This window comes from Falco punctatus, assembly GCF_963210335.1.
Source record: "Falco punctatus genome assembly, chromosome: 2".
Taxonomy (NCBI): Eukaryota; Metazoa; Chordata; class Aves; order Falconiformes; family Falconidae; genus Falco; species Falco punctatus.
This window is the reverse complement of record NC_137581.1, coordinates 27,266,721-27,281,547: the sequence shown is the minus strand read 5'-3', so window position 1 is coordinate 27,281,547 and position 14,827 is coordinate 27,266,721. Positions and strand designations below refer to the sequence as shown.

The 14,827-nt window shown below is 44.4% G+C and overlaps 1 protein-coding gene across 7 annotated transcripts in view; it reads left to right on the top strand.

The window, feature by feature from the left end:
- Nucleotides 1-14,827, top strand: part of SMAD9 (SMAD family member 9) — a 61,842-nt gene that overhangs the window by 25,249 nt on the left and 21,766 nt on the right. For 5 of the 7 annotated variants that reach the window (XM_080376144.1, XM_080376143.1, XM_080376142.1 and 2 more), the window contains exon 2: nt 13,153-13,783. In XM_080376144.1, coding sequence (XP_080232270.1) covers nt 13,372-13,783 — 412 coding nt within the window. In that variant the 5' untranslated portion in view covers nt 13,153-13,371. Of the gene's footprint in view, nt 1-1,942; nt 10,949-13,152; nt 13,784-14,827 lie in introns of those variants that run through there. The other 2 variants (XM_080376140.1, XM_080376139.1) reach the window with 2 other exon arrangements.

The following is a 14,827-nucleotide window of genomic DNA, read 5'->3' as shown; positions in this document are numbered from 1 at the left end:
GGGGGCTCTCTTTTTTTTGGCTCCGAAGTTAAAACGTTACATGTTAGCAAGCAGCCAACATTTCCAAAACCAATAGCCCTCGGTATGGCAAATTATGAATTATTGTAATTTTATCTCCGCGCCTGGGCAGCTCTAAGTGGAGGGAATTCAAAGTTCGGCTCATTTGTAACAATTTGGATATTGTGCTGTAACTTTGTGTTTTCCTGCTTTGATTTTACGGGTAAATTTATTTGATTTATTTCATTCAAAGGCAGGTTTGCTTTAAAAGAGGCATTGGTGGGAGTAAAAATAAATGACACATGCATGTGGACGCACGCGCGTGCTGTTAATTACTTGCGTTTTATAAATTGGTTGCAAAAATTTTTGAGCCCAGAGTGGTCAACTTTTAAGTGAGTGAGCTCTCCCTTGGCTGAAGTGGGAAATGATGTGCATGGCTCGGGAACGTATTGAAGTTTGCCGTGGTTTGGGAAGGACACTGCAGATGTCACAAGTTTCAGGACTTGTATCTCCCGTGTGTGGAAATGTACATCTTTATACCCGCATGTATTTGTGCAGTGGGAGTAACCTTCTCATCTTCAGGAGTATAAGCTGAAGAAAGCACTGCAAAATTCTTCCCCTCAGCAATGGTAGGACAAATGTCATCACTCAAACAAACCTCATCTGTTTTAATCCAGCCAGACAACTCCCTTCTTTCAGATTTGATAAGTACCAGTGTCTGGCTGGTTCATGTTTGCTTCCTGTTAGATTTTAAAGCAGAGGCTGGGGATGTTTGTGGTTGGATTGTTTTTTATTTTTTTTTTTCTTTTTTTTTTTTTTTTTTTTTTAATATGGAGTTAATTTGACATAGTAGCTAAAATAAACATGCCCAAAAATACATTTGAAGTGAGTTGTATCAAGAAGGATATCTTGTGTTGTATTTACTGAGTTTGGCATTACTTCCCATTCTTGTCTGTCCTTTGTGATGGTGTTAAAAACATTTTCTTCTTCACTTTGTTAACTCATACGTAAGCTGATAAACAGTAATTCTGCAAAAATGACTGGAATAATGGTCAAGTGTATTTAATCATGAATCCTTATGATAATCAGGATTTGTAAATAGATATGAGTTGGACATAGAAGCTTTTATTTACGTACAGCAACTGAAACAAATGCACGCAGAGCTGTCAATGGCACAACTTTGTGAAGAAGTTGAGTATTAATATTTTATTAACACACTTGCCTGAGGCTAAGAGGCATGCACACACGTGCCAAATATCTGCAGAAGGTGGGGACCTGTGTAGAGGAACTCAGTAGCACCTCAGGTTTGGAAGCTGCTTTCACAGAAAATGGTAGCAGTGCCCCATATTGTCTCCGGTGGGTACAAGATGAGGCCTAGCTCACTAAAACAGGAGTGTGGAAGTGTTGGTATAATGTATCATATAACATCTGGACAGTTAATCCTCCTTTTTCTCCTTTTATTCTTTTACAGACTTTCTGCATTTCGCATTTGAATCCTTAGTATCTGCTGTTATCAACGCGGGAGATAGTGTGTCATGTAATCCTCTTCCCTGAATGCTAAAGTGCTGTAATTTTGATGGCCAGGCTAATCTGTCTCTATAAAGTTTTATTTTTCCATTGTTAAATTCGAAGGACAATGACTGCTAATTACAAGTGACCTCTAACCAAAACACTAGCTAGAGTTTATCACCAGTGCTGATACTGGCTAACAGTAATTCCAGCATCAGCAGTACTAGCACCCCATTTCAAAGAAATTTAACAGAGTAAGGGGAGCCAGAAGGGAAAAAATACGTATGCTCTGGGTAATTTGTCTGCTCCAAAAATATAGGGAAAGTGTACGGAGGTTCCATTTGCTGTGCAATATACCCCTTACAAATACAAATTACAGGGATGGGGGAAGAAAGAAAAAAAAAATCATAAATTTTTGAACTGAACAGCATGTTCTGGTAGATCTCCTGGTTTCCTGCTGCAGGCAGGTATAAAGAATCATTAGTGCTATTGTACGTCAACAACAAAAAGGGTTATAACAATGACAATTTGAGAGAATCATTGCTGTCCTATTCCTGTCTTAGAGAGTATTTGTTGTAAGGAAGCATTAGACTCTGAATACAGTATAATAAAATTAATTTTTAAAAATATCCCAAATTATTTCCCATCTTATACTTTGTCTGTAATGTTTGAATGGTTAATACTGTGGGAATTTTACAGATGAAGAGGTGAATTAAAGAGTCTAGGGCCCTGTGTTTTTATTATAGCAACTGAAAACCTCGCTGTGCTTTTGCAGATGAGTGTATCTAATAGACTGCGGGATCAGAGCCCAGACTGAGATCCTGACTAATACATGTATGCATGTATTAAATCGAAGCAGGTGAAACATTATCTGCTCAAGTTTTGCACGGATACCTGTGATTTTTAGACAGATTGGTCTTCAGGACCACTTGCTGGTTTCTGCAAGAGCTGTTGCAACATCTTAGATGTAAGGTTGAGCAGTTTGCTTTGAGCTTCAGCCCCTCTGGACAAGGGCACAGCAAGGACACGATGGAGGTGGACGTGGAGTGGAGTCGATTTCCCAGTTTATGCTGTCACCCCTACATAAAAACACAGAACAGAAGACAAAAATCTGGTAATTGATCTCTGTTTTTCTGAGACAGCATTAAGATCAACGTGGATTTCTGACTGGGAGGAGAAATGTCTTATCTTTCCCACATCCTTCTCTCTAGAACTTGTTTCCTTCCTACTCTTTTTCTTTGTCAGTAGCATCACCATCCTCCCCTCTGCCAGACTTAGCATCATCTTTGCCTCTTCTGTTTCCTCACAGGTCTTGGTACTCCAAGATATCTCCTGACACTTTTTCTTCATGTTACTTCTTACATTCCTCCTTCCTTTTCGTTTGCAGCTGCCAAAGCATTAGTCCACATTGTGGCAACCTTCCAGCTTGATACTGCAACCTTCCGTTTCCCAACAAGCTCTTTTCTCCCACCTACGTTCTGTTCCCAGTCAGCATGACCCCTGCCAAAATCCTGCGTCTTTTGCTTTTCTTTCTGAAACGTCTCCATGCAGACTCCAGTTCTGGAGTCTCTCTATACACCTGGTCTTTGTTTAGGCTTTGAAAACATTCCCCACTTCCAGAGTTCCCCAGAACTATTGGCCTCAGACTCGCCATCCACTGAAAGAGAGAAATGAGAAGGAAAGAAAATTAACAGACCCTTGGGTCATTACAGTTTGTTCTGCTTCAGGCTTTCTTTTACCCTCATTACCTGGCTACAATAGGAGCCAGATTGGCCATTTCTTGATAACAGTTATTTTGTGTTTGTTCGGTCTGGTGGTGTACTCGGTCGTGCAGCCATGCTGTGAAGAACAGCAGGCAGGGAGCTGGCGGTGATGGTACCCTTTCCAGAAAGTGGTGTCTGCTAATAGCAAAGCTCTGTGTAATGAAGAATCCTTTATAGCACAAATAACCCTGCTGCTGAGGTCAATACATTTCAACAATACTTATTCTTTTTTGGGGTGTGCTTTCTTGCCATGCCCTTCCTTAACAAAAAGTCCTTTTTTTTTTTTTTTTTCTTTTAAACGTTCCTGTGCAGTGTTCCTCATTAGGAGAGATCACAGTGATTAATAAAGCTGTCCTTGTCTGGTACCTGTATGACAGATGCAGAAATCAAGGCACCTGAGGGAAAACCATTTACCCAGAGACCTGTGGCAGGGTGCGATCCCACATGTTCCCCAATAGGCACGGAACTGACCGGAGGCACAAACAGTTCATGTGGCTTTTCAAGATTCCCTTATGGTTGCTTGCTGGCCTGGCCTATTCAAACCTACTTGTCTCTGTCAAATTACACCGGCCCGGCTGCCAACGTGCAGTTTCTTACCCTGCAGCACATATGAGGTAGCTAATTTATCTCTCATCAACAGATCTTGAATTACTTCACGCAGGGCATGAGGCCTCCAGAGGGACATCTGGAGTAGAGAAAAAACTGAAATTCATTCCTGTGCAAGGCAGCAGCCCACGGCTCCCACCTGCCCTGCCACATGCCCTGCAGGACTGGTGCTGGGACTGAGGCTTCTTGGTGGTGACCTGCTTGGGACTCTTGGGCTGGAGGGGCTGCGTGGGGCAGAGCTGAATGCTAGGAGGAGAGAGGAAAGGGAGAAACAGCCCTGGAGACATGGGGCATGCTCAGAGTCCTGGGGTGGGATTGCAGGAGAGGGAGATGTTTCTTTTAAAGTCTCACGACCCTATTTCTGCCTTTTGCTCAGTGTTTTCTGAAGCTAGTTGTTAGCATGGCATGTCATCTTACATGCTAAAGGGAATCCAGCCCTCTTTTTATACTCACAGGCTCAAATGTAGGCATATGAAGCCTGTTTAATTTCATAAGTAAGTGATTTGGTTTATAGAGAAGCCAAGCACCCACATCTTCAGCTGAAGTCACTGGGGATGGCCAGATGTCTCCTCCTTTCCCCCCACAGGAGGGAACTAGATACACAAGTTCTTGCTCCTTTTGTTCTTAGTCATGTTGTTGTGAAATAACTTTTAATGAGAGTCCAAGCATATCCAGATATTTTTCATGGAAAATGCCTCAGTGCTATTGCTTGGAAGCATTGGCCTCTTGTCCAAGGCAATCCCTGCCACTGAATCAGATCTTTACATGGATAAAACACACTTAATAATAGTTCTTACCTGTCCTCCAGTCTGATATTTTGCAGTTCTCTGAGATGTAGACCCTGTGGATGCTCCACCCATCCTCCCCCCTTCAGGGTTTCACAAGCCACTGAGGGCTCAATTAGCACAGATTACTGCGGATGTTCATGCAGGAGAACCTATATGTCAATCTTATTGCATTAGCAATTTCCCACAGTGATGCACAATGAAAGCCTTTTAGGAAAAACAGATTTGAATGTGATATGGTTTGAACACAATGAAATGCTAATGTGATTCCATGGAAAGCTGCTAACATGATGTATATGGAAAGCCTTTTGTGTGTGAAATGTATCCCCCCTGTATGCGCTTGGCCAGAGTTCTCACCTGGGAGGAAGGAGAGGTGGCCAGCAGTACTGCTGCTCCCTCTCCAGGCCTGCTGTCAGTCAGAGAGGAAGCACTTACAGAATTTCTTCCTTTTGAGTATTTCATTGATGATCTATACGATCCGTATTTCACTTGCTGAACTGGGTGATGCTACATCTTCTGCAAAAGGTGTCTGTAACTGCAACCAAGTAAATAACCCCTTCAGGCAGAGCTCCCAGATGTCTCACGCTCTCTCTGTCAGGGACCTTGGGTGTCAGGCAGGGAGCCTCTGTGCCAGGCTACCGCCAGCAGCATGGCTGGGGGTGCCCTGGCAACATGGGATGTTTAGAGGCAACAAATTCCCCAGATAACTCCTGGTGTCACAGGTTATCTCTGACCTTGTGGCATCAGATACCCAGCACAACTAGGCAGCAGATCTCAAAGGTGTGAGATGTAGTGCTTGCAGGGGGAGAACCAGGCACCTGTTTCTGTTGTGAGGATCAGACCTGGCAGAACTGCTAGTGGGAGCCAGCCTCCCTGTCAGTTCTGTGTATTCCCCCAGGGAATGAAGGTATTCTGCACCGTGCTGAACCTCACCCAGCTGGTCCTCAGGTCTCCTCTTGGGTAGATGGGATGCACTACTGCACAACACAAGAAGAACATTTGCTTTATCCTTTTTCCCCTGTGTGCACTGTCAATGTGCAACCAGAGCTCCAGAAGTGCATTCCTTTCCTACAACTTAAAACACTAAACTTTCAGGATAGGTTCCCATCAGACTTGAGCACCACATCCTTGGTGAAGTAACTGTTCTTTAGTTGTATCCTTATTCACAACATTCTTAATGTCTACCTCTAAGCAAATCCTGTTCCTAAGATGGGTATTTGGGAACGGCTCCAAGAATGCCAGTGAATGATAAATGAGGATTACAGGATCTGATTAGTGTAGATACAAACTTTGGGTCAGCAACGAAGCTGAAATTCTTTTCTAGTCCCCTTCTTCCTTTGTGAAGTGTTTGTTCTGGAGGCACTTGGCTGCATGTTTTGTATTAGAGACGAGTCAGCGTTTATTTTAAAAGCAGGAATTCTATTTTTTGCGTATTTCCAACCATTCCATTTTTAGAAACACCGATGGCTTTGCTACAGTTTCTCTGGGAATGGTGGGTATGTGAGGAATGCAGGACTGACTGTCTATAAAATGGGGATAACCAGAGCCATGAGAAGACATTTTGGCTCCCCAGGGCAGGTTGATGCACCTCCCCATCATGTCCCGCTGCCTCCTGCTATCTCCCACAAATATTTCCTCAGAGCTCCCCCATAGCATGTGTGCTCCTTAGCCTCTGGCTCTGCGGGAGGAAGGCAGCAGAGAGAGGGGGTTTTCCTCAAAGCTCCCAGTCTGAGCCTGAGAGAGGCAGCCACAGGAAGGGATACGGCAGGGACTGGGTGAATGGGTCTTCCTTCTGCCCGCGGGGAGCAGGGCGTGGGGCAGAGAAGAGGATGTGTCCCTGTGGGACTGCATCTCGAAACTTCGGTGTGGCCCAGCTGGGGAACGCAGTGCGGTCCACTCTGTGTAAACATCACAGTCACTGGTTTCCTTTAAAAATTAATATGGAGGAAGGAAGTGCAGTCAAAGAGAGATCATGGTGATAAATTGGTCTGGTTTCATATTTTTGCACAGACTTTGGTCATGGTAATTTTGGGGGGTGCCTTCAAATATTGCGAGAGATTTTCAAAGGTAAAAACTGACGAGTGTCCAGCCTTCTGGTCTGGATTTACCCTGAGCAGCAGGATGCAGGTAGCCCAGAGGCCAAAGCCAGTGCAGCCATGTTAGCCTGGTGGCACACCTGAAGAGAGGGGCTCTTTTGCTTGGTCACGGTAGGGGACGTAGGGTCAGAAGGGCTCATCACAAAGGGTTTTCCTGTCCTTTCTTCCTCCGTAAGGCCAGCACAGTTCTTCCTGAAGCAAGAAAGCTGTGTAATCTGAACTCACAGACCTCCAGCAGCAGTAACTATCCCAACATGTGGCTGTGCAATCCATACGTTCTCCCTTTTTCTTCAAGTGGATGTGAAGGACAGATTGCCCCTATCCTGCTTGCAACACATTTGCACATTGCCGTACTGTTACCACCTCCATGCCCTTCTATTCTCTCCACCTTAAGTCACACTAACGAAGCTTTGTTGAAGCATCTGTGGATGTGCTCACCCAGAGCGGTTCCACCACAGCAATTGGTACATCCCTTCCCAGTCAAGCATCGTGGGCATACCAAAAGCAAGCTGGGTACTTAATTTACTTTTGTGATGGAATTTACACTTCTTAAACACATCTGCAAGTGTTTGGCCTATGGAAATTTATGTGGCTGTGTTAAGGTGTGCACCTTATATATTTGAATCTTCTTTGTATCTTCTTTATATCAAATGAGAATGTGTTATTCCTGTCAAGAGAAGCTGAACAATGGTGAGTAGATGAGGTAGTATTTGAATGATTCCACAAGCTCAGAGAAATTATTTGGATGTCATAGATTTTTAGTCACTGGCATCACATTTTATCCTTATTTTATCCAGGAGGCAGCGAGTTCAGTCCACAGTGTAGATGTGTGGCTAGAGAGGCATGAAGTGCTGTGAGATTTCATCTTTGATATTGATGGCTTCACATAAAGTTCAATGTAGAAGGGCTTTCAGAACAAACTTGAAAAGAAAAACCCAAGAAAATGAGTGTCAGAAGTTTGCATTATTCATTTAAGCTTATAGGAATAAACAATGAGATGTTGCCAGGGCTGTGTGAAACATGGATAAATTTGAGTCTCAAGCCCTTTACCTCCTATCATTGCAGCAGTTTTCAACTGGAGCAGTCCGGGGTCAAACCAGGAAGAAATTTAGTTTCTTAATTAAAAAAAAAAACAAACACAACACCAACCTTCTTTACATCACATTTAATTAAAACCCTGGGTGTCAGGTTCTGTGGTTGTGGAAGAACTCGGTAACATTGTAATGAATTAATTCATTCACTGTACTTTGTTGGGTTCGAAAGCCAGTGGTTTCAGATAGGTTTGTAACAGCACCCTTGTCTGGCGGGTCCCAAGCACAACAAGGAGCCCCAGGGGATCCCAGATGATGTCATGGGTGCCACAAGTAGAACATGAGTCTTTTCAGGTGGTTTACATGCATCAGGAGTAGCATGTGGCCACCGTTGCCCAGCCGTGAGCTGGTTACTGGAGCGGCAGCAGTGATAGCTGTGCAGCTGAGGTGTGCATGCACTTCTACGCTGCTCTTCCACAGTGAGCATGTGTGAAACGTCTCCTGCCCACCTCTGATCTGCTGTGCCTGCAAAACCCTGGTGCCTTGCTCCTTTGATGCCCATGTATTTGTAAACACACTTTTGTTTGTTTATTTTAAAACCCTTTTTCCTGCTAAAGGTGTAGAAGATCCCCATAGCAAGTGGCAGTGATGATGGGACCTGGGAGGTTCTTTGCCAGCCCTGGGTGCACGCTGGCTGCTGCCAGCTGGGCATGTTTGAAACCAAATCAACATGCCAGCTGGGGATGTTTGAAACCAAATCAAGACTTGATTACACTGAGAAAATTTGCATTCTTCTCTCTTTCACAGTAGGCAGAAGTAACCAAATCAGTGCTAGGTAAAAATAACTAACCAAGTGCATGCTCATAGCATTCCTCTTTACGTTGTTGGACCGAAATAATTTTCTTCCTTCCAATCCTGTTGTGATTTAGTCACCAAGCGACAGACTTCCAGCTATAATTGTTTTACTACTCCATTTTCCAGCCGCGTGCATCTCCAAGAACTGCACAGCTTATGTCTAGACGACCCTCTGAGAAGTCTCCCTCTGTGGCTCTGCTTGGCTGTGGCAGTGGCACCGGGGATGATGGTATCGGTCCTTTTGGAGGCTGCTGGCCACACCTGAGGCAGGTGCTCCAAGTGGAGGCAGCATCTTGGAGCTTTATTCTGAGACCAGATGCATATGTACATCCCTGCACACCTGTGCTTACCCACATGTGCACAGATACACTTTTGAGGGAGGCTGGACACTGTGCTTTTACACGGTTGTGTTTTAAGCTGTTTTCATGAGCATCCATGCGGTTTTCCTTTTTGACTTCTGCTTAAAGCTTAGAGTGAAATGTAGCAAGGGCTGGTACAACCAGAAGTGCCTAGCACTGTTCTTGGCCTTGAGGCCAACTGGGATGGAGAGGCTTACTTCCATGCAATGGCAGTCTCACCCTCCAAAACAGGGTGGCTGTATGCAGACTTCTCATTAGGAGTGACCCTGGGTCCCTGCTAACTCTTGAACTGCGCTCAGGAGTTTTTTGGGAGAGTGCTACTGGCACAAACCAAAGCCATTCCAGATACTGTGGTAATAATTTATGCTATAGATGATCAAGTTCCCATGCCCAGAAATGTTCCCCAGCACTAGTGTAGCCAAGCTAAGGTAGGCACCCTTTGTTTAAGAGCATGTGGCTAGTGAACTGGGCTGAAGCATTTCCAGCCCCATCTTCTCCTGCAGACCACAGGAATGAAAGGGTGGTTCCATGCTCACGTGCCATACGTCTTCTGCATCTTCCCTACAGCAGGCTTCAGACCTTAGGCTAAATTGGGCGATGGAATAAAGATTCAGAGCATGGAAGATTGACCGTGTTTGATGTTGACCAGTCACTTACCTGACAGATAGCCAAAGTCTTCCTTGTAGTCCCAGAGGAGGGAATGGTATTAGGGATGTACCCCGAATGATGCCTGACTCATACTAATGACAGCACATCACACTGTCACTGAGGAAGACAGAGGTGACCAGACCAGAACTTCCATCATGGTACAGCCCAGGGCTTGATACGTGTGGTGGGAATATGGATCAAAACTGTAACACTTCCCTCCCCACCCTGCCACTCTAAAGTGATGAGCGTCGAGAAACATGATGGATCATCAGCACAGAAAATACATCAAACATCATTTTGAAACGTTTCAATGTTGGAAGTTTCCAGTTGGGTAGGCAAGTTGCATGTTACAAAAGGCATACAGCTTAAGCAACTGCTGTCCTCAAAGACTGTTAAAATTAAATAGTGAATTGTCATCTCTGTCATTACAGCCCTGGAGCAGAGGGCTGCCTAGGTATTTCATAATGGAGTATCTAAGCCTAGCAACACAAGGCTTGGTCTGCTGAATAGTATGCAGTATTGTGTAATTTAATAACATTAAACTAGGATGTTCTGATAATAATACTATTTGAAAACTGTTTAGTTTATTTAATGCCATTTATATTTGGTATGTCAGTTGAATTTGGGGAAAAAAAGATTGTAGAAGAAACTGGGGGGGGAGCGTGGTAGGAAGTTGTGCAATGTACTTATCTGAGACTACATCACATGGTCTGCAAAGCACTGCTCTTGCTTTTATACACATAGTCTTGGCGACTCTCCCACTAGCAACAATAGTGCTCAGACTCATACTGATGTCACTGTTGAGTTATTTAATTTGACTGAACGAGATTAATGTGTTTATTTAAAACCTTGGTCAAAATGGAAAAGAAAATCTTGGGACAATACTTTTACGTGAACATGTATGTTTTCATATCTGATGATTGTAAAGTTGCATTAACTTATCAGGAGCAGTTGTTTACACACGCTAATGCTCAGGAGACCCCCTCAGATAAGAAGTGTGAGCCATTTTCCCTCTCAGCCTGGAGCAGAGACTTTTACACCACTACTGGTCCTGTAAGCTTTCATCCCAGGCTCTCCTTGCTTCCTCTTGCTGCTTTCAGGGCTGATCCACAGAGATGCTGGCATTGTTTCATTTTCTCGTGTGAGGATGGGTTTTGGTGCTCCAATCCATGACAGCGGTGCCGTGGTGGATCCTCCACAGGTTCTCACCAGAGCAGCGAGGGACAGACACCCCTACTGCATGGGATTCCTAGATGGGGCTGGCGCTGGGCTCTGTAGGCTGAGCCTGCTCCCACAAAGGTTGAAGACTGCCTGTCTAAATTTTATCCCCATTATGTTTTACAAGCAGCTTGAGGGTTTTTTCCTGTGATAAATCCTTCTGAACTTATGTCATTCTCACATGTACCCTCTAAGCATTTGGAATAGACTTCGGTTTTGACTAAGAGGCATTAGTAATTATCCAGTTAAATGCCCCAGGTTATTGGATTTTTAATAATAGAGTGGGGTAAAAAAAATGGAATCTAAAGTTTCTTTTTGTGTGGTGGGACAAGTTTGGGTGGTTCTGTGGAATCGATCATTGATTGCTGAAAATGTCACGAGTGAGGGAATTTCTGCCTGTCCTGTCAAGAGCCTCTCTTGACAGCTGAGGACAACTGGACATGCACATAGATTGATAATGTAGAAATTGCATAAGCCAGAGTTCGATGCTGTGTTGGGTGCCTGAAGCAAGGTATGCCTGCTCTTCCTTCCGAGTTTTGTAGTCCCTCTGCTCATATTTTCATGCCCCTGTTCACTGGTGCTTGGAATATGAATCTCTTGGGGGAATAGCAGATGCTGCTGGGGCTTGTGACATTCCAAAGAGTTGCTTTTGGGCTGTGGGGCCAAGTGCTTCCATCTCCCTAGCTCTGTGGAAGGCTTTTGGGAATTTGAGCCCCTGCCCTCATCATTGTTGCTCTCATGGAGGAAGGGAAAAAGCTCCTTATGTTTACATGTATCTGCATTTCTCAGGGTGCTGGGCATCTTAAAGGGTAACACAGTGGTGCAGCAGAATGGGCAAGAGAACAAAACAGAAGGGCTAGGAGGAAAACAGCTCTAGGCATTAACTGATCCTCAGCAAACACTGCGTGTTGTCTAAGGGGCTCTGATACCCTGGGCCACGTGTGTTTACCCTGCAGCATGCTCCAGAGGTGTGTGGTGCTGAGGGTATCAGACTATGCCAAGGAACAAGTCTTTGGGATTGGCATCCTGTCTCAGTATGTTGGACCTGTGCCTGCACTCAGTGTCCCCAGGTGCCCTTTGAACTCTTACAAAAGCTGTGTCTTTTAGCAAACTGCAGAATAGTATGGTTTGTAAGCTCTGCTGCTCCCAACAACAGGCAGCATCTCTCTGTCTCCTCAGTGGCTGCATATGAGCAGTGCTGACAACTATGCCCAGGCCTTTACTGGTGGGGTCAAGAAGGACCCAAGTACTCCCTCAAGGGTGGAGTAGGGCAGTCATGGGGCTGCTTCTCTCGAGGCATCCATTTGGAAGCTGCCCTTGCCTCCTGCTTTAAGTGCCCTCTGTGTAGTTCAGACCTTAGGACTTGGTATGCACGGGGGAGGGGGGTCCATGAAGTATATTTAAAGCAGTAAATAGCTTGACATACAAGGATTTTTTTTTCAGAGTTCCAGTCAGTGGAAGTATGTCATTTTCAGCTAAAATTAGACTGGCTCCAGCTGCATGAAAAAAAATAAAAATAAATAAAGAAAAAAATAAAAAGAAAAACCCTCAAGAACTAAGCTCTTTCTGTTGCACTTTGTCAGATGTAGCAACTCCTAGCAGAATTAACTCAGGATCCATCCAGCACAAACCGTGTCCAAAAGTCTGTGATTTTCATCCAAAAAACTGTGAATTGTCGGAGAGAGCAAAACAGACTGGCTAGGCAAACAAGGTTTTTCTCTTGCATGTGAGAAAATGTAAATAAGCTTAGAGAAGAGTGATAGATCTTTCAAAGGCACTAAATGAAATCTGGGAGTAGCTGAATTTTAAATAAATTTTGCAGTTAATATTGTACAACTCTTGACAGTAGAATGGGATTGGAAGGGCAAAGAGAGTTGAAATCAGAAAAAAATATTCTACTCATTACTTCCATAAAATTTGATATTGCAGATATAATTTTTTAGAAGATGCTTGAGCTGTACCAACAGCTACCAGCATAAAAAAAAAAAAAAAAAGGTACATTTTCTTATGTAGTAAATATAACCCCAACCCTGCAACAATTTGCCTAGTGCATTAAACCCAAAACACAAATTGAAGTGTCTGGACACTTAATGCTTTCCGAGTGAAATGAGTGTGGAGGGTAGTGGGGAGGAGAGGCTCGAACCCAAAATAAACAGCAAAAAACAAACAGAAAACCATTGAAAATTAAATACACATTTTGAATAATTTCTCTTTCAAAAGATTTTATTGAAGGAACAATGGAAGTAGTGTGTGAAGCCTAACTATGTATTGTGTTGTTATTCCAGGCTTCATCAACAGTTTCTTGATGTTTGGAAAGTTCTGAGACCCACCCACCCTGCTGGCCTACTTGTAACCAGTGCCTAAGACTACAAGAGCGTATGTGTGGAAGAACCTATCCTTGAAGGAAGCATCCATCTCAATATTGTGGCAACTCGGTGCAAGCCTTGCAAGGCAGGAGAGCAATTCGTGCTTCCGTTGACACTTGTGTGTAATCTCTGCTTCTTATGCACTCCAGCACCCCTATCAGTTCCTTGTTCTCCTTCACCAGCCCTGCAGTGAAAAGGCTGCTGGGCTGGAAACAAGGAGATGAAGAGGAAAAGTGGGCAGAAAAAGCTGTTGATTCCTTGGTGAAGAAGTTAAAGAAGAAAAAAGGTGCCATGGAAGAACTGGAAAGGGCTCTGAGCTGCCCAGGTCAGCCGAGTAAATGTGTCACGATCCCACGTTCCTTGGATGGGCGATTGCAGGTGTCGCACCGCAAGGGGCTTCCCCACGTCATATACTGCAGAGTGTGGCGCTGGCCTGATTTACAGTCTCACCATGAGTTGAAACCACTGGAATGTTGTGAGTTCCCATTTGGTTCAAAGCAGAAAGAAGTATGCATTAACCCCTACCATTACCGGCGGGTGGAAACCCCAGGTAACTATATAATCTACAATTGATTCGCATCTCTCTGTTATTAGCTCTCGCACTGTCAGGTCTAGTCTTGGTGAATCCTACCAAGTTGTGCTCTGAAATGTTGAAAAGACAGGCTGCGTTTGACAGAAGGACTCCGGGGTCTTTCCCTGCCCAGTGGCATCACAGCTCCAGCAGCAAGAAGTGAGAAGGGAGTGAGGAGCTCTTCACCCCATGGAGTCTGCGCGGGGTCTGGGTCCCATCGGACCCCCGAGGGTGCCCAGATCCTGTCCAGGGTGCTGAAAGCGACCTTCCCTTCTGGGGACCTGGGTGCTGGCTGCCCTCCGAACCTCCCCTCCCCACGCCCCACAAAGTGCTGCCCATTTGCTTGAAGACTAGGCACCATCCTTGACTTACCACCCTGGCTAGATTTATGTCTCATTGTCTGAAAACCAGCAATTGACTCGTTAATCCACAGGGAAAAAAGCTCTCTCTTCAAAGATTAGAGTTGCAGCAAGATGGCTTATTTTGCTGTGGATATGAAACCAGGTCAGTTGATTCTTCCTAAAATGCCTGCCTTCAGTGGGATTTACTTACCTAAATAGATAGGTTATGTGATATAAAACCCCCAAGTTCCCATAAAACTTTGATTTTTCCCACTGATGATCCTCTTTAGGCTGGACCTCGTCAGCACTGAAAACTTACGACCTCATTGAAGGGTCATTTAATTGGGCTTCGTGTCAATGAAACAGCTGTTAAAAAAATTATAGTGTTCAGTATTGACTTCTATAGAGATCTTAGAAAGCAGAGCTGGCAGAGATCTTGAGCAGTCATCCTGTTCTCCTCTGCCCCTGCTCCCAAATCAAAACAAATTGCCAGGTACATTCCTGACAGATCTTTTTCTAATGAGCTCTAAAAATCCCGTGTGATAGAGGCTCCACAACCTCCCCAGGCAAGTGAATCTATTGCTTTGCTATCCTTACAGTTCAAAATGATTTCTAATGTCTAACCTAGCTCTCCCTTGCTGCCAAAAATCACAGTAATTTAATTTACTAATGGATATGGTTG